Source organism: Triticum aestivum, chromosome 2D (assembly GCF_018294505.1).
Source record: "Triticum aestivum cultivar Chinese Spring chromosome 2D, IWGSC CS RefSeq v2.1, whole genome shotgun sequence".
Classification (NCBI taxonomy): domain Eukaryota; kingdom Viridiplantae; phylum Streptophyta; class Magnoliopsida; order Poales; family Poaceae; genus Triticum; species Triticum aestivum.
The window spans coordinates 138,793,646-138,813,148 of record NC_057799.1 but is presented as its reverse complement, the minus strand read 5'-3'; the positions used below and the strand labels follow the sequence as shown (position 1 = coordinate 138,813,148).

Sequence of the window (19,503 nt, the reverse complement as noted above, 5' to 3'; positions counted from 1 at the left end):
TGGTCTTGCACCTAAAATGAATCTCGATCGTAGTGATACACATGTTCGTGCCAAAAGATATAAAATAGTAATGATAGTTCCACACACTTGTGGCACTGCCATTTGAGTCATATTGGTATAGAACACATGAAGAAGCTCCATGTAGATGGATCTTTGGACTCAGTCGTTTTTGAGGCATGCGGACCATGTCTATTGGTATATATGCATGAAGAAACTCCATGCAGATGGATCGTTTGGACTCACTTGATTTTGAATCACTTGAGACATGCAAATCATACCACGTGGGCAAGATGACTGAAAGGCCTCGTTTTCAGTAAGATGGAACAAGAGAGCAACTTATTGGAAGTAATACATTTTGATGTATGCAGTCCAATGAGTGCTGAGGCATGCAGTGGATATCGTTATGTTCTTACTTCACAGATGATTTGAGTAGATGCTGAGTGTATTTACTTGATGAAACACAAGTCTGAATTATTGAAAGGTTCAAGTAATTTCAGAGTGAAGTTGAAGTTCGTCGTGACAAGAGGATAAAATGTCTGTGATATGATCATAGAGATGAGTATCTGAGTTACGAGTTTGGCACACAATTAAGACATTGTGGAAAGTGTTTCACAATTAATACCGCCTGGAACACCATAGTGTGATGGTGTGTCCGGACACATAGCTGCACCCTATTGGATATGGTGCATACCATGACATCTCTTATCGAATTACCACTATCGTTTATGGGTTAGGCATTAGAGACAACCGCATTCACTTTAAAGGGGCATCACGCAATTCCGTTGAGACAACACCGTTTAGAGAAACCTAAGTTGTCGTTTCTTAAAAGTTTGGGGTTGCGATGCTTATGTGAAAAAAGGTTTCAAGCTGATAAGCTCGAACCCAAAGCGGATAAATACATCTTCATAGAAAACCCAAAACAGTTGGGTATACCTCCTATTTCAGATCTGGAAGCAAAAGTAATTGTTTCTAGAAACGAGTCCTTTCTCGAGGAAAAGTTTCTCTCGAAAGAATTGAGTGGGAGGATGGTGGAGACTTGATAAGGTTATTGAACCGTCACTTCAACTAGTGTGTAGCAGGGCACAGGAAGTTGTTCCTGTGGCACCTACACCAATTGAAGTGGAAGCTTATGATAGTGATCATGAAACTTCGGATCAAGTCACTACCAAACCTCGTAGGACGACGAGGATGCGTGCTACTTCAGAGTGGTACGTGATCCTGTCTGAGATATCATGTTGTTGGACAATACTGAACCTACGAGCTATGGAGAAGCGATGGTGGGCCCATATTCCGACAAATGGTTAGAAGCCATGAAATCCGAGGTAAATGGATCTTTAAGAAGAAGACGGACGTGGACAGTAATGTTACCGTCTATGAAGCTCGACTTGTGGCAAAGAGTATTTCCACAAGTTCAAGGAGTTGACTACGATGAGATTTTCTCATCCGTAGCGATGCTTAAGTCCGTCGGAATCATGTTAGCATTAGCTACATTTATGAAATCTGGCAGATGGATGTCAAAACAAGTTTCCTTACCAGTTTTCGTAAGGAAAGGTTGTATGTGATACAATCAGAAAGGTTTTGTCGATCCTAAGGATGCTAAAAGGTATGCTAGCTCCAGCGATCCTTCCATGGACTAGAGCAAGCATCTCGGAGTCAGAATATACGCTTTGATGGTGTGATCAAAGTTTTTGGGTTTATACAAAGTTTGTTAGAAACTTGTATTTACAATAAAGTGAGTGGGAGCGCTACAACATTTCTAATAAGTATATGTGAATGACATATTGTTGATCTGAAATGATGTAAAATTTCTGGAAAGCATAAAGGGTTGTTTGAAAGGAGTTTTTCAAAGGAAGACCTGGATAAAGCTGCTTACATATTGGGCATCAAGATCTATAGAGATAGATCAAGACGCCTGATGATACTTTCAAAGAACGCACACCTTGACATGATTTTGAAAGAGTTCAAAATAGATCAGCAAAGAAGGAGTTCTTGGCTGTGTTACAAGGTGTGAGTATTGAGTAAGACTCAAGACCTGACCACAGCAGAAGAGAGAGAAAGGACGAAGGTCGTCCCCCATGCTTTAGACGTAGGCTCTACAGTATGCTATGCTGTGTACCGCACATGAAGCGTGCCTTGACATGAGTTGGTCAAGGGGTACAATAGTGATCCGGGAATGGATCACGTGACAGCGGTCGAACTTATCCTTAGTATCTAGTGGACTAAGGAATTTTCTCGATTATGGAGGTGAAAAGGACTTCGTCGTAAAGGGTTACGTCGATGCGAACTTTGACACTAATCCGGATGACTCTGAGTAGTAAACCGGATTCGTATAGTAGAGCAATTATTTGAAATGGCTCCAAATAGCGCGTGGTAGCATCCACAAGATGACATAGATATTCGTAAAGCACACACGGATCTGAAAGGTTCAGACCCGTTGATTAATAACCTCTCTCACAAGCATAACATGATCAAATCAGAACTCATTGAGTGTTAATCACATAGTGATGTGAACTAGATTGTTGACTCTAGTAAACTCTTTGGATGTTGGTCACATGGTGATGTGACCTGTCAGTGTTAATCACATGGTGATGTGAACTAGATTATTGACTCTAGTGCAAGTGGGAGACTGTTGGAAATATGCCCTAGAGGCAATAATAAATAGGTTATTATTATATTTCCTATTTCATGATAATCGTTTATTATCCATGCTAGAATTGTATTGATAGGAAACTCGGATGCATGTGTGGATACATAGACAACACCATGTCCCTAGTAAGCCTCTAGGAGACTAGCTCGTTGATCAATAGATGGTTACGGTTTCCTGACCATGGACATTGGATGTCGTTGATAACGGGATCACATCATTAGGAGAATGATGTGATGGACAAGACCCAATCCTAAGCCTAGCACAAGATCGTGTAGTTCGTTTGCTCAGAGCTTTTCTAATGTCAAGTATCACTTCCTTAGACCATGAGATTGTGCAACTCCCGGATACCGTAGGAATACTTTGGGTGTACCAAACGTCACAACGTAGTTGGGTGGCTATAAAGGTGCACTACAGGTATCTCCGAAAGTGTCTGTTGGGTTGGCACGAATCGAGACTGGGATTTGTCACTCCGTGTAAACGGAGAGGTATCTCTGGGCCCACTCGGTAGGACATCATCATAATGTGCACAGTGTGACCAAGGAGTTGATCACGGGATGATGTGAGTTACGGAACGAGTAAAGAGACTTGCCGGTAACGAGATTGAACAAGGTATCGGGATACCGACGATCGAATCTCGGGCAAGTAACATACCGATAGACAAAGGGAATTGTATACGGGATTGATTGAATCCCCGACATCGTGGTTCATCCGATGAGATCATCGTGGAACATGTGGGAGCCAACATGGGTATCCAGATCCCGCTATTGGTTATTGGCCGGAGAACGTCTCGGTCATGTCTGCATGGTACCCGAACCCGTAGGGTCTACACGCTTAAGGTTCGATGACGCTAGGGTTATAGGGAATAGATATACGTGGTTACCGAATGTTTTTCGGAGTCCCGGATGAGATCCCGGACGTCACGAGGAGTTCCGGAATGGTCCGGAGGTAAAGATTTATATATGGGAAGTCCTGTTTTGGACACCGGAAAAGTTTCGGGTGATATCGGTAATGTACCGGGACCACCGGGAGGGTCCCGGGGGTCCACCAAGTGGGGCCACCAGCCCCAGAAGGCTGCGTGTGTTGGAAATATGCCCTAGAGGCAATAATAAATTGGTTATTATTATATTTCCTTGTTCACGATAATCGTTTATTATCCATGCTAGAATTGTATTGATAGGAAACTCAGATACATGTGTGGATACATAGACAACACCATGTCCCTAGTAAGCCTCTAGGAGACTAGCTCGTTGATCAATAGATGGTTACGGTTTCCTGACCATGGACATTGGATGTCGTTGATAACGGGATCACATCATTAGGAGAATGATGTGATGGACAAGACCCAATCTTAAGCCTAGCACAGGATCGTGTAGTTCGTTTGCTCAGAGCTTTTCTAATGTCAAGTATCATTTCCTTAGACCATGAGATTGTGCAACTCCCGGATACCGTAGGAATGCTTTGGGTGTACCAAACGTCACAACGTAACTGGGTGACTATAAAGGTGCACTACAGGTATTTCCGAAAGTGTCTGATGGGCTGGCACGAATCGAGACTGGGATTTGTCACTCCGTGTAAACGGAGAGGTATCTTTGGGCCCACTCGGTAGGACATCATCATAATGTGCACAATGTGACCAAGGAGTTGATCACGGGATGATGTGAGTTACAGAACGAGTAAAGAGACTTGCCGGTAACGAGATTGAACAAGGTATAGGAATACCAACGATCGAATCTCGGGCAAGTAACATACCGATTGACAAAGGGAATTGGATACGGAATTGATTGAATCCTCGACATCGTGGTTCATCCGATGAGATCATCGAGGAGCATGTGGGAGCCAACATGGGTATCCAGATCCTGCTGTTGGTTATTGACCGGAGAGTCGTCTCGGTCATGTCTGCATGTCTCCCGAACCCGTAGGGTCTACACACTTAAGGTTCGGTGACGCTAGGGTTATAGAGATATTAGTATGCGGTAACCCGAAAGTTGTTCGGAGTCCCGGATGAGATCCCGGACGTCACGAGGAGTTCCGGAATGGTCCGGAGGTAAAGATTTATATATGGGAAGTCTTATTTTGGTCGCCGGAAAAGTTTCGCACTTTATCGGTATTGTACCGGGAGTGCCGAAAGGGGTCCGGGGGTCCACCAAGGAGGTCCACCAGCCCCGGTGGGCCACATGGGCTGTAGGGGGTGCGCCTTGGCCTATATGGGCCAAGGGCACCAGCCCCAAGAGGCCCATGCGCCAAGAGATAAGGGAAAGGGAGAGTCCTAAGGGGGGAAGGCACCTCCGAGGTGCCTTGGGGAGGATGGACTCCTCCCTGGCCGCACCCTTCCTTGCAGGAAGGGCCAAGGCTGCCCCCCCTCTCCCTTGGCCCTATATATAGTGGGGGGGAGGGAGGGCAGCAAGATCTAAGCCCTGGCGCCTCCCTCTCCTTCCCGTGACACACCTCCCTCCTCCCGCAGCGCTTGGCGAAGCCCTGTTGGAATCCCGCTACTTCCACCACCACGCCGTCGTGCTGCTGGATCTCCATCAACCTCTCCTCCCCCCTTGCTGGATCAAGAAGGAGGAGACGTCGCTGCTCCGTACGTGTGTTGAACGCGGAGGTGCTGTCCGTTCGGCGCTAGGATCATCGGTGATTTGGATCACGACGAGTACGACTCCATCAACCCCGTTCTCTTGAACGCTTCCGCTCGCGATCTACAAGGGTATGTAGATGCACTCTCCTTCCCCTCGTTGCTAGATTACTCCATAGATTGATCTTGGTGATGCGTAGAAAATTTTGAATTTCTGCTACGTTCCCCAACAGTGGCATCATGAGCTAGGTCTATGCTTAGTTTCTATGCACGAGTAGAACACAAAGTAGTTGTGGGCGTCGATGTTGTCAATTTACTTGCCGTTACTAGTCTTATCTTGTTTCGGCGGCATTGTGGGATGAAGCGCCCCGGGCCGACCTTACACGTACGCTTACGTGAGACAGGTTCCACCGACTGACATGCACTAGTTGCATAAGGTGGCTAGCGGGTGTCTGTCTCTCCCACTTTAGTCGGAACGGATTCGATGAAAAGGGTCCTTATGAAGGGTAAATAGAAATTGGCATATCACGTTGTGGTCTTACGTAGGTAAGAAACGTTCTTGCTAGAAACCTATCCAAGCCATGTAAAAACTTGCAACAACAATTAGAGGACGTCTAACTTGTTTTTGCAGCATGTGCTATGTGATGTGATATGGCCAGAAGATGTGATGAATGATATATGTGATGTATGAGATTGATCATATTCTTGTAATAGGAATCACGACTTGCATGTCGATGAGTATGACAACCGGCAGGAGCCATAGGAGTTGTCTTTATTTTTTGTATGACCTGCGTGTCATTGAATAACGCCATGTAAATTACTTTACTTTATTGCTAAGCGCGTTAGCCATAGAAGTAGAAGTAATCGTTGGCGTGACAACTTCATGAAGACACAATGATGGAGATCATGATGATGGAGACCATGGTGTCATGCCGGTGACAAAGATGATCATGGTGCCCCGAAGATGGAGATCAAAGGAGCAAAATGATATTGGCCATATCATGTCACTATTTGATTGCATGTGATGTTTATCATGTTATGCATCTTATTTGCTTAGAACGACGGTAGTAAGTAAGATGATCCCTCACTAAAAATTTCAAGAGACGTGTTCCCCCTAACTGTGCACCGTTGCGAAGGTTCATTGTTTCGAAGCACCACGTGATGATCGGGTGTGATAGATTCTAACGTTCGAATACAACGGGTGTTGACGAGCCTAGCATGTACAGACATGGCCTCGGAACACATGCAAAACACTTAGGTTGACTTGACGAGCCTAGCATGTACAGACATGGCCTCGAAACACAAGAGACCGAAAGGTCGAGCATGAGTCGTATAGAAGATACGATCAACATGGAGATGTTCACCGATGATGACTTGTCCGTCTCACGTGATGATCGGACACGGCCTAGTTTGACTCGGATCATGTATCACTTAGATGACTAGAGGGATGTCTATCTGAGTGGGAGTTCATTAATCAGATGAACTTAATTATCATGAACATAGTCAAAAGATCTTTGAAAATTATGTCATACGCTTTAGTTCTACTGTTTAAGATACGTTCCTAGAGAAAATTTAGTTGAAAGTTGATAGTAGCAATTATGCGGACAGGGTCCGTAAACTGAGGAGTGTCCTCATTGCTGCACAGAAGGCTTATGTCCTTAATGCACCGCTCGGTGTGCTGAACCTCAGCGTCGTCTGTAGATGTTACGAAACATCTGACATACACGTTTTGATGACTACGTGATAGTTCAGTGCGGTTTAGAATTGTGGCACCAAAGACGTTTTTGAAACGTCGCAGAACATATGAGATGTTCCGAAAACTGAAATTGGGATTTCAGACTAGTGCCCACGTCAAGAGGTATGAGACCTCTGGCAAGTTTCTTAAGCCTGCAAACTAAGGGAGAAAAGCTCAATCGTTGAGCATGTGCTCAGATTGTCTGAGTACTACAATCGCTTGAATCGAGTGGGAGTTAATCTTCAACATGAGATAGTGATGGTTCTCCATAGTCACTGCCACCAAGCTATTAGAGCTTCGTGATGAACTATAACATATCAGGGATAGACATGATGATCCTTGAGCAACTCGCGATGTTTGACACCGCGAAAGTAGAAATTAAGAAGGAGCATCAATTGTTGATGGTTAGTAAAACCACTAGTTTCTAGAAGGGCAAGGGCAAAAGGGATACTTCATGAAACAGCAAATCATTTGTTGCTCTAGTGAAGAATCCCAAGGTTGAACCCAAACCCGAGACTAAGTGCTTCTGTAATGAGGAACGGTCACTGAAGCAGAACTACCCTAGATACTTGGTAGATGAGAGGGCAGGCAAGGTCAACAGAAGTATATTGGATATACATTATATGAACGTGTACTTTACTAGTACTCCTAGTAGCACCAGGGTATTAGATACCGGTTCGGTTGCTAAGTGTTAGTAACTCGAAATAAAAGCTGCGGAATAAACGGAGACTAGCTAAAGGTGAGATGACGATATGTGCTGGAAGTGTTTCCAAGGTTGATGTGATCAAGCATCGCATGCTCCCTCTACCATCGAGATTTGGTGTTTGCGTTGAGCATGATTGGATTATGTTTATCGCAATACGGTTATTCATTTAAGAAGAATAATGGTTACACTGTTTAATTGAATAATACCTTCAATGGTCTTGCACCTAAAATGAATCTCGATCGTAGTGATACACATGTTCGTGCCAAAAGATATAAAATAGTAATGATAGTACCACATACTTGTGGCACTGCCATTTGAAGTCATATTGGTATAGAACGCATGAAGAAGCTCCATGTAGATGGATCTTTGGACTCACTCGTTTTTGAAAGGATTGAGACATGCGAACCATGTCTATTGGTATATATGCATGAAGAAACTCCATGCAGATGGATCGTTTGGACTCACTTGATTTTGAATCACTTGAGACATGCAAATCATACCACATGGGCAAGATGACTGAAAGGCCTCATTTTTAGTAAGATGGAACAAGAGAGCAACTTGTTGGAAGTAATACATTTTGATGTATGCAGTCCAATGAGTGCTGAGGCATGCAGTGGATATCGTTATGTTCTTACTTCACAGATGATTTGAGTAGATACTGAGTGTATTTACTTGATGAAACACAAGTCTGAATTATTAAAAGGTTCAAGTAATTTCAGAGTGAAGTTGAAGATCGTCGTGCAAGAGGATAAAATGTCTATGATATGATCATAGAGATATCTAAGTTACGAGTTTGGCACACAATTAAGACATTGTGGAAAGTGTTTTACAATTAATACCGCCTGGAACACCATAGTGCGATGGTGTGTCCGATCATCATAACTGCACCCTATTGGATATGGTGCATACCATGATGTCTCTTATCAAATTACCACTATCGTTTATGGGTTAGGCATTAGAGACAACCGCATTCACTTTAAATAGGGCACCACGCAATTCCGTTGAGACGACACCGTATGAACTATGGTTTAGAGAAACCTAAGCTGTCGTTTCTTAAAAGTTTGGGGCTGCGACGCTTATGTGAAAAAGTTTCAGGCTGATAAGCTCGAACCCGAAGCGGATAGATGCATCTTCATAAGAATACCCAAAATAGTTGGGTATACCTCCTATTTCAGATCTGGAAGCAAAAGTAATTGCTTCTAGAAACGGGTCCTTTCTCGAGGAAAAGTTTCTCTCGAAAGAATTGAGTGGGAGGATGGTGGAGACTTGATGAGGTTATTGAACCATAACTTCAACTAGTGTGTAGCAGGGCACAGGAAGTTGTTCCTGTGTCACCTACACCAATTGAAGTGGAAGCTTATGATAGTGATCATGAAACTTCGGATCAAGTCACTACCAAACCTCGTAGGTCGATAAGGATGCGTACTACTTCAGAGTGGTACGTAATCCTATCTTGGAAGTCATGTTGCTAGACAACAATGAACCTACGAGCTATGGGGAAGCGATGGTGGGCCCGGATTCCGACGAATGGCTCGAGGCCATGAAATCCGAGAGAGGATCCATGCATAAAAGCAAAGTGTAGACTTTGGAAGAAATACTTGATGGTCGTAAGGCTGTTGGGTACAGATGGATTTTAAAAGGAAGACACACAATGATGGTAAGTGTCACCATTAAGAAAGCTCGACTTGTCGTTAAGATGTTATCCGACAAGTTCAAGGAGTTGACTACGATGAGATTTTCTCACTCGTAGCGATGCTAAGAGTCTGTTGGAATTGTGTTAGCAGTTACTGCATTATTTATGAAATCTTGCAGATAGGATATCAAAACAAGTTTCCTTACCAGTTTTCATAAGGAAAGGTTGTATGTGATACAACCAGAAGGTTTTTGTCAATCCTGAAAGATGCTAACAAGTATGCAAAGCTCCAGCAATCCTTCAAAGGACTGGAGTAAGCATCTCGGAGTTGGTATGTACGCTTTGATGGAGTGATCAAAGTTTTTGGGTTTATACAAAGCTTGTTAGAAACTTGTATTTACAATAAAGTGAGTGGGAGCGCTACAACATTTCTAATAAGTATATGTGAATGACATATTGTTGATCCGAAATGATGTAAAATTTCTGGAAAGCATAAAGGGTTGTTTGAAAGGAGTTTTTCAAAGGAAGACCTGGATAAAGCTGCTTACATATTGGGCATCAAGATCTATAGAGATAGATCAAGACGCCTGATGACACTTTCAAAGAACGCACACCTTGACATGATTTTCAAAGAGTTCAAAATAGATCAGCAAAGAAGGAGTTCTTGGCTATGTTACAAGGTGTGAGTATTGAGTAAGACTCAAGACCTGACCACAGCAGAAGAGAGAGAAAGGACGAAGGTCGTACCCTATGCTTTAGACGTAGGCTCTACAGTATGCTATGCTGTGTACCGCACATGAAGTGTGCCTTGCCATGAGTTGGTCAAGGGGTACAATAGTGATCCGGGAATGGTCACATGACAGCGGTTGAACTTATCCTTAGTATCTAGTGGACTAAGGAATTTTCTCGATTATGGAGGTGAAAAGGGGTTCGTCGTAAGGGTTACGTCGATGCGAACTTTGACACTAATCCGGATGGCTCTGAGTAGTAAACCGGATTCGTATAGTAGAGCAGTTATTTGAAATGGCTCCAAGTAGCGCGTGGTAGCATCCACAAGATGACATAGATATTCGTAAAGCACACACGGATGTCAAAGGTTCAGACCCGTTGACTAATAACCTCTCTCACAAGCATAACATGATCAAACCAGAACTCATTGAGTGTTAATCACATAGTGATGTGAACTAGATTGTTGACTCTAGTAAACTCTTTGGATGTTGGTCACATGGTGATGTGACCTAAGAGTGTTAATCACATGGTGATGTGAACTAGATTATTGACTCTAGTGCAAGTGGGAGACTGTTGGAAATATGCCCTAGAGGCAATAATAAATTGGTTATTATTATATTTCCTTGTTCACGATAATCGTTTATTATCCATGCTAGAATTGTATTGATAGGAAACTCAGATACATGTGTGGATACATAGACAACACCATGTCCCTAGTAAGCCTCTAGGAGACTAGCTCGTTGATCAATAGATGGTTACGGTTTCCTGACCATGGACATTGGATGTCGTTGATAACGGGATCACATCATTAGGAGAATGATGTGATGGACAAGACCCAATCCTAAGCCTAGCACAAGGATCGTGTAGTTCGTTTGCTCAGAGCTTTTCTAATGTCAAGTATCATTTCCTTAGACCATGAGATTGTGCAACTCCCGGATACCGTAGGAATGCTTTGGGTGTACCAAACGTCACAACGTAACTGGGTGACTATAAAGGTGCACTACAGGTATTTCCGAAAGTGTCTGATGGGCTGGCACGAATCGAGACTGGGATTTGTCACTCCGTGTAAACGGAGAGGTATCTCTGGGCCCACTCGGTAGGACATCATCATAATGTGCACAATGTGACCAAGGAGTTGATCACGGGATGATGTGAGTTACGGAACGAGTAAAGAGACTTGCCGGTAACGAGATTGAACAAGGTATAGGAATACCGACGATCGAATCTCGGGCAAGTAACATACCGATTGACAAAGGGAATTGGATACGGAATTGATTGAATCCTCGACATCGTGGTTCATCCGATGAGATCATCGAGGAGCATGTGGGAGCCAACATGGGTATCCAGATCCCGCTGTTGGTTATTGACCGGAGAGTCGTCTCGGTCATGTCTGCATGTCTCCCGAACCCGTAGGGTCTACACACTTAAGGTTCGGTGACGCTAGGGTTATAGAGATATTAGTATGCGGTAACCCAAAAGTTGTTTGGAGTCCCGGATGAGATCCCGGACGTCACGAGGAGTTCCGGAATGGTCCGGAGGTAAAGATTTATATATGGGAAGTCTTATTTTGGTCGTCGGAAAAGTTTCGCACTTTATCGGTATTGTACCGGGAGTGCCGAAAGGGGTCCGGGGGTCCACCAAGGGGGTCCACCAGCCCCGGGGGGCCACATGGGCTGTAGGGGGTGCGCCTTGGCCTATATGGGCCAAGGGCACCAGCCCCAAGAGGCCCATGCGCCAAGAGATAAGGGAAAGGGAGAGTCCTAAGGGGGGAAGGCACCTCCGAGGTGCCTTGGGGAGGATGGACTCCTCCCTGGCCGCACCCTTCCTTGGAGGAAGGGCCAAGGCTGCGCCCCCCCCCTCTCCCTTGGCCCTATATATAGTGGGGGGGACGGAGGGCAGCAAGATCTAAGCCCTGGCGCCTCCCTCTCCCTCTCGTGACACACCTCCCTCCTCCCGCAGCGCTTGGCGAAGCCCTGTTGGAATCCCGCTATTTCCACCACCACGCCGTCGTGCTGCTGGATCTCCATCAACCTCTCCCCCCCTTGCTGGATCAAGAAGGAGGAGACGTCGCTGCTCCGTACGTGTGTTGAACGCGGAGGTGCTGTCCGTTCGGCGCTAGGATCATCGGTGATTTGGATCACGACGAGTACGACTCCATCAACCCCGTTCTCTTGAACGCTTCCGCTCGCGATCTACAAGGGTATGTAGATGCACTCTCCTTCCCCTCGTTGCTAGATTACTCCATAGATTGATCTTGGTGATGCGTAGAAAATTTTGAATTTCTGCTACGTTCCCCAACAGCGTGGGCCAAGTGTGGGAGGGGACCAGCCCCAGGTGGGCTGGTGCGCCCCCCCACCAAGGCCCAAGGCGCATGGGAGAGTGGGAGGGGGCAAACCCTAGGTCCAGATGGGCCTTAAGGCCCACCCTAGTGGCGCCCCCCCCCCTCTCCTCCCCTTGGCCGCCACCCTAGATGGGTTCTAGGCTACCGCACCTCTTGGGGTGGAAACCCTAGAGGGGGCGCAGCCCCCTCCCCTCCCCCTATATATAGTTGAGGTCTAGGGGCTGCCATACACACGAGAACGTCTCTCTTTCGGCGCAGCCCTACCCCTCTCCCTCCTCCTCCTCTCCCGCGGTGCTTGGCGAAGCCCTGCAGGATTGCCACGCTCCTCCATCACCACCACGCCGTCGTGCTGCTGCTGGATGGAGTCTTCCCCAACCTCTCCCTCTCCCCTTGCTGGATCAAGGCGTGGGAGACGTCACCGGGCTGCACGTGTGTTGAACACGGAGGCACCGTTTTTCGGTGCTTAGATCAGAATCAACCGCGATCTGAATCGCTACGAGTACGACTCCTTCATCCGCGTTCTTGCAACGCTTCCGCATCGCGATCTACAATGGTATGTAGATTCACTCCCCTTCCCCTCGTTGCTAGAGTACTCCATAGATTGACCTTGGTGATGCGTAGAAAATTTTGAATTTCTGTTACGTTCCCCAACAACTGCTTCCGACGCCACCCTCACCTGCGACGCCGAGCTGGGATCAAGCTGCCTTTCTCCAGGCCATGAATAACTTTGCTGCACAAGGAAACTCAGGTACGGATTGGATCTTTGATTCAGGGGCCTCTAGTCATATGTCTGCATCTAGTAATTGGTTATCTTCTTGCACTAAATCTCCTTTCCCTTCCATTATCCTTGGAGATGGATCATCTATTCCTATATATTGTGTTGGTCAGGCTCAACTTCCCTCTTCCACCAAACCTCTTTCACTTCACGATGTTCTAGTTGCACCCGCCCTCATTAAAAATCTTATCTCTGTTCGCCAATTTACTTGCGACAATCTAGTTTCGACTGAATTTGACCCTTCTGGTTTATCTGTAAAGGATTACCTGACCAAGGCCGAGATCGCTCGCTTCAATAGCTCCGGTGATCTTTATTCTCTTAATGGAGTTCCCGCCGCCACCCCTCCAACATCCATGCTGGCCTCCGGCGATCTCTGGCATCGTCGCTTGGGCCATCCCAACCCCGCCGTCTTAGCTTCTATGCTTAGTGAATTTACCATACCATGTAATAGGGACTCTCATAATTCTGTGTTTGGCGAGTCTTGTCAATTAGGCAAACATGTGTGTCTTCCCTTTAGTTCCTCTAGTTTTTGTAGCACTTATCCCTTTGAATTAATACATTGTGATTTATGGACCTCTCCCATTGCAAGTGTTTCGGGTTTTAAATACTACCTTGTTATCCTAGATGATTTCACCCACTTTGTCTGGACTTTTCCTCTACGCAACAAATCCGAGGTCCATTCTCTTTTCTTAATTTTCAACGCTATGTGTCTGTTCACTTCTTCCTCCCAATTCGCTTTATCCAATGTGACAATGGTCGCGAGTTTGATAACATTAAAAATCGTACTTTCTTCTTACAACATGGCATCCTGCTTAGGTTCTCATGTCCCTACACCTTCCCTCAAAATGGTAAAGCAGAACGCTCTCTTCGCACCCTCAATGATATAGTTCGCACTCTCCTCATTCAATCATCTATGCCTCCCAAGTTTTGGGCTGAAGCCCTACACATGGCCACCTTCCTTCTAAATATTCGACCTTCCAAAACTAAACCCAACACTACTCCCTATTATTCCCTCTTTCTTTCCCACCCCGACTACCCCGCGGTTCGTGTTTTCGGCTGTCTCTGTTTTCCCAATGCCTACGCCACTTCTGCAAATAAATTGTCATCACGCTCTATCCCATGTGCTTTTCTCGGCTTCTGTGACGAGCACAAAGGCTATCGCTGTCTCGACCTTCACACCGGACACGTTCATGTCTCTCGTCATGTCACGTTTGCTGAGCACATTTTTCCTTTCTCACAATGCACTACTACACCATCCAACACCCCTAGCTCCGCAAACACCCCCTCTCCCCGTCCTTTCCAACTATATACTCCCCTACCTGCCGAACACAACTTATCACCACCACCATTAACACCCACCATAGCCAATCCCAACCATACACTCACCCCACCCGAGACGTCCCCAACACCCCCGACCCCTGCTCCCTCCCCAACACCCCCGGCCCCTACTCCCACTCCACCACCCAGCCCTGCTCCCACTCCACTACCCAGCCCTACTCCTTTGTCCGACTCTTCCGCTGCGCCGGACTCACCAGTATCCACCTTACCCCCTCGTGCTATTCCTACAGCAGCCCCGATTAATGATCATCGCATGCGTACTAGGGCAAAATCAGGATTTCATCAACCCCAAGACCGCCTAAACCTTCATACCTCCATATCTCTCACTTCTTTTCCAAAGAATTACAAAATTGCTCTACTTGATCCCAATTGGGCCGCTGCCATGCAAGAAGAATATAATGCTTTACTTCAAAACAACACCTGGCAACTTGTTCCTCGTCCTCCCAATACAAATATTGTTACTGGCAAATGGATTTTTCGCCAAAAGTTCCACTCCGATGGGAGCCTCTCACGATATAAAGCCATGTGGGTTTGTCGTGGCTTTTCTCAGCAACAAGGAATTGATTACGAAGAAACCTTCTCTCCTGTTGTTAAACCTAGCACCATTCGCACCGTTCTTAGTGTTGCTGTCTCCTCTTCATGGCCCATTCACCAACTTGATGTTAAAAATGCTTTCCTCCATGGTTCCCTTCAAGAAACTGTCTACTGCCAGCAACCTCTGGGTTTTGAAAATCCATCCTTTCCAACTCATGTATGTCTTCTTCAGAAATCTCTCTACGGTCTTAAACAGGCCCCACGAGCTTGGTTTCAACGCTTCTCCTCCTTCATTCAAACAATAGGCTTCACTCCATCTCTCTCCGACACCTCTCTTTTTGTGTATCATCAAACTTCTGACACTGCCTATTTACTTCTCTATGTAGATGATATCATTCTTACCGCCTCCTCTTAAAAGTTCTTAGATCATATTGTCTCTCTTCTTAGATCTGAATTTTCTATGACTGACCTAGGACTCCTTCATCATTTCTTAGGCATTGCTGTTGTTCGAGATTCCTCCAGCCTTTTTCTTTCCCAACGCCAGTATATTCTTGATCTTCTTAATCGTGCTGGTATGCTTGACTGTCAATCATCTCGCACTCCTGTCGATACTAGTTTTAAACTTTCGGCTACCGGTGAACCCTTTTTCGATCTTACTCTCTATCGTAGCCTAACAGGTGCTCTCCAATATCTCACCATTACTCGTCCTGAAATCTCTTTTGCTATTCAACAAGCATGTCTCTATATGCATGATCCCCGGGTTCCTCACTATAATCATGTTAAACGCATTCTTCGGTATTTAAAAGGAACTCTCAATCATGGTCTCCACCTCAATAATTCTTCTCCAAACTCGCTTACCGCATACTCTGATGCAGACTGGGCTGGTTGTCCTGACACTCGAAGGTCCACTTCCGGTTTTTGTATTTTTCTTGGTAACAATTTGATTTCTTGGTCTTCGAAAAGACAGGTTACAGTCTCACGTTCGTCGGCCGAGGCTGAATATCGCGCTGTGGCACATGCCGTTGCAGATACAATCTGGATTCGGCAGTTACTCTCCGAGCTACACAAGCCTATTGAGCAGGCCACTATTGTCTACTGTGACAACATATCAGCAGTCTACATGACCAGCAATCCAGTTTAACACCGACGCACAAAGCATATTGAGATTGATATTCATTTTGTTCGTGAAAAGGTTGCTCTTGGTCAGGTTCGGGTGCTTCATGTTCCCTCTACGCCTCAGTTTGCTGACATTTTCACCAAGGCACTGCCTACTAAGCCGTTTCAAGATATCTGTTTCAGTCTCAACGTCGTCGAGCCTGCCGTTGATACTGCTGGGGGATGTTAGAGTAGTCATTATGGTATACGACTTCTAGTCCAAGTCAGTTTTGTACCCCTACCCCAAGTCGGTTTGTACCCTCTTGTATGCCGCACCAAATCATCAATAAGAAACAGTTTTATTCAGCTTTCAACATGCGTGAATTGTTTGTCTCGAGCCATTGTTACCGCTCGATGGAGCGCAAGCGCTTCTGCCATCTCCGGATCGAAGGATCCAGTAATAGGCTCAGAACATGCCATAAGGCAATTTCCACAATGATCAAGAGCCACCACTCCCAAACCAGCTTTGTTGAGATTAGCAAAAATAGCAGCATCAGAATAAAATTGAGCCGTTCCTGCCGGCGGCGGAGACCAACTGGAGCTAGAAACATGAGTCTCACGTCTATTAACAGGTATTGGCTTGTATAAATGCGTTAGTATCATCTTAACATAAGCACGGACCTTCGCAACAGAAACACGTGGATGTTGATAGATAGCTTCTTTTCTTGCAGCATTTCGGGCTTCCCATATGTGCCATACCGTCACAGCAAGAACAGGGGCCTCCCAGTTGGAAGATCGACGGAGGAAGTCAAATAACCACGGCATGGGTGAGATGACTTTTCGCAACAACAAGAAAAAATCATATTTTATACAAGTTTACTGTTCACCCAGGAGCCAGCTAGCTCGTGATCAGCTATGGATTTTATACGAGTCCTAGTAAAGTGGAGTAGTAAGCTTGCTTATAAATTTCTCTAGTCAACAGCCCACATCACTCTCCTACCCTGCCCTGCACTAGACAGCAACCACAGCGCCACCTGCCCTGCACTAGACAGCAACCACTCTTGTTCCCGTCTCGTTTATTAAACTGTGCGCGACGTCGGCCGCCGTGTCAAAGCAAAACTTGAACGAAGTGATCGCTCTGGACACGCTGCCCGTCCAGACAAGGCGCGTCGGTTGAAAAAACATGAGCTGTTGGGGGGAGAAAGAGAAACAGTCGGTGACCTGGACCAATGGGTAAGAAGTGAGAACGTGGCAATGCCGTCGCCGGTGGCGTTATCTGCTGCCTCTAGAATCCCTCACATGCACACCAGGCCGACAGCGACATGAGCAGCCGTAGGAGAGTGGTTCCTGATTTAATTTATCACGGACGCGACAAGGTCTATAATAACTCAGAGCAGAACTCTGAGCAGAGTCACAGCTCGGAGATCAGCTTTGCTCAGGGAGGTCGAAGCTCGGTACGGCGTCTGCTACAATGCTCGGAGCAATGAAGAGCAGAGCTGCGGGGACGTCGCTGCGTGGCTTGGCCACTCACTTCTCCACGGCGGCCAGCTGTCAGAGGCTGGCCGGCAAAGTCGCCGTGATCACCGGCGCGGCCAGCGGCATCGGCAAGGCGACGGCCGTCGAGTTCATCCGGAACGGCGCCAAGGTCATCCTGGCGGACATCCAGGACGACGCGGGCCGCTCCGTGGCGGCCGAGCTGGGCCCGGGCGCGGAGTACACCCACTGCAACGTGACCGACGAGGCGCAGATCGCCGCGGCGGTGGACCTCGCCGTGGCGCGCCACGGCCGGCTCGACGTCCTCTACAGCAACGCCGGCGTCTCCGGGTCCTCGGCGCCGGCGCCCCTGGCCGCCCTCGACCTCGCCGACTTCGACCGCGTCATGGCGGCCAACGCGCGCTCCCTGGTGGCGGCCGTCAAGCACGCCGCGCGCGTCATGGTGCCGCGGCGCAGCGGCTGCATCCTCTGCACGGGGAGCACCACCGGGATGATGGGCGGGGTCGCCGCGCTCCCCTACAGCCTCTCGAAGGCGACGGTGGCGAGCGTGGTGCGGCTGGTGGCGGAGGAGCTGGCGCGCGACGGCGTGCGCGTCAACACCATCTCGCCGCACGCCATCGCGACGCCGCTGCTGGTCCGGTCGCTGGCGAGGGCGCACCCGGGCGTCAGCGACGAGGCGCTGAAGCGGATGGTGGAGAGGGGCATGAGCGAGCTCCATGGGGCGGTGCTGGAGCCGGAGGACGTGGCGAGGGCTGCCGTCTACCTGGCGTCCGACGAGGCCAAGTATGTCACTGGCCATAACCTAGTGGTGGACGGCGGTTTCACGGTCGGGAAGCCGATCAATGTGCACGCGGCAAGCTGATCGAGCTAGTTCCAACATTTTGCAAGTTGATTCTCTTCTATGAATATATCATATGCATGCTCGCGCGTATTAAAAAAATATTATCTTATCTTTTCCATTTTATGTGCAAACAACCTGCATGTGAAATTTTTTTGTTGAGGGAAGCCTGCATGTGAATTAAGTTCAAGGTGGGCAAGTTGATTCTCCACTGAAGGCAAAATGAAAATAAAACCTGTTGGAGTATAGGAACCTTCTTTTTTTTTCCCCTAAAAAGTTATGACACCTTACTACTATTTTACCACGTGCGAGTATGTAGTACCGTTGCTTCTTTTTTTTGCCGGGATGTCGCTGCTGCTTTGCAAGGAGTAAAAAAGTTAGGCGAAGCTCAGGCAAACTATCGTCATCCAGAAAATGTTGGGACCGCATTGAATCAGTTGAATTTTCCACGTGTCCCTCTTTCTTCCTTCCGCGCCGCCATCACCTTCTTCACCATTGGCCACCTTTTTGCTCTACCCGCCCAGCTACGTTAGCCTAACCGTCTCCCGACAACAATTGTCCCCGACCATCGATTCCTCTAACCTTACCCTCCCCGACCACATCCCGAACGGTCGAACCTACAAACTCGCTGCCTCTCCTCCCCGACGATGCTGCAATAAATATGTCATCCCTCCTCCCGTGATGTCCTAGTGAGTCCTCGTCGGTAACATTGCGACGTACACGCCTCGAGCTCGGGGCTACACTGCTCTACTCTCAGCAAAATCAACTAGCTCGAGAGAATTTCTCTAGACAAATAAGGAATAGCAAATCAATTTATTTTATTTATTTATTGCAGGGGTAAAAGTAGTTTTATTTCATAACTATAGAGTTACAGTCAAAAGGTAAAAGTTCTCCAATACATGGTTAGAGAAGACGGGCAGTGATCGCAAGGATGCTATAGTATCCTGTCTTTGGCCATCTATCAGTCATCAGATGCAGTATGAATGGCTCAGATCTCTTTGTTACAGCACATAAATAGTACACATGCTACAGTTTAGGAGCAATACATTTTGCTGCAAGACAAAAC

At 46.8% G+C, this 19,503-nt stretch overlaps 1 protein-coding gene across 1 annotated transcript; it reads left to right on the top strand.

Annotated features, from left to right (window-relative positions):
* The first annotated feature begins 17,422 nt into the window (after positions 1–17,422).
* On the top strand, positions 17,423–18,685 carry LOC123049059 (momilactone A synthase-like). The gene has a single exon (XM_044472055.1). The coding sequence runs from the start codon at positions 17,577–17,579 to the stop codon at positions 18,459–18,461; it is 885 nt and encodes a 294-aa protein (XP_044327990.1). The 5' UTR covers positions 17,423–17,576; the 3' UTR covers positions 18,462–18,685.
* The last annotated feature ends 818 nt before the right edge of the window (positions 18,686–19,503 follow it).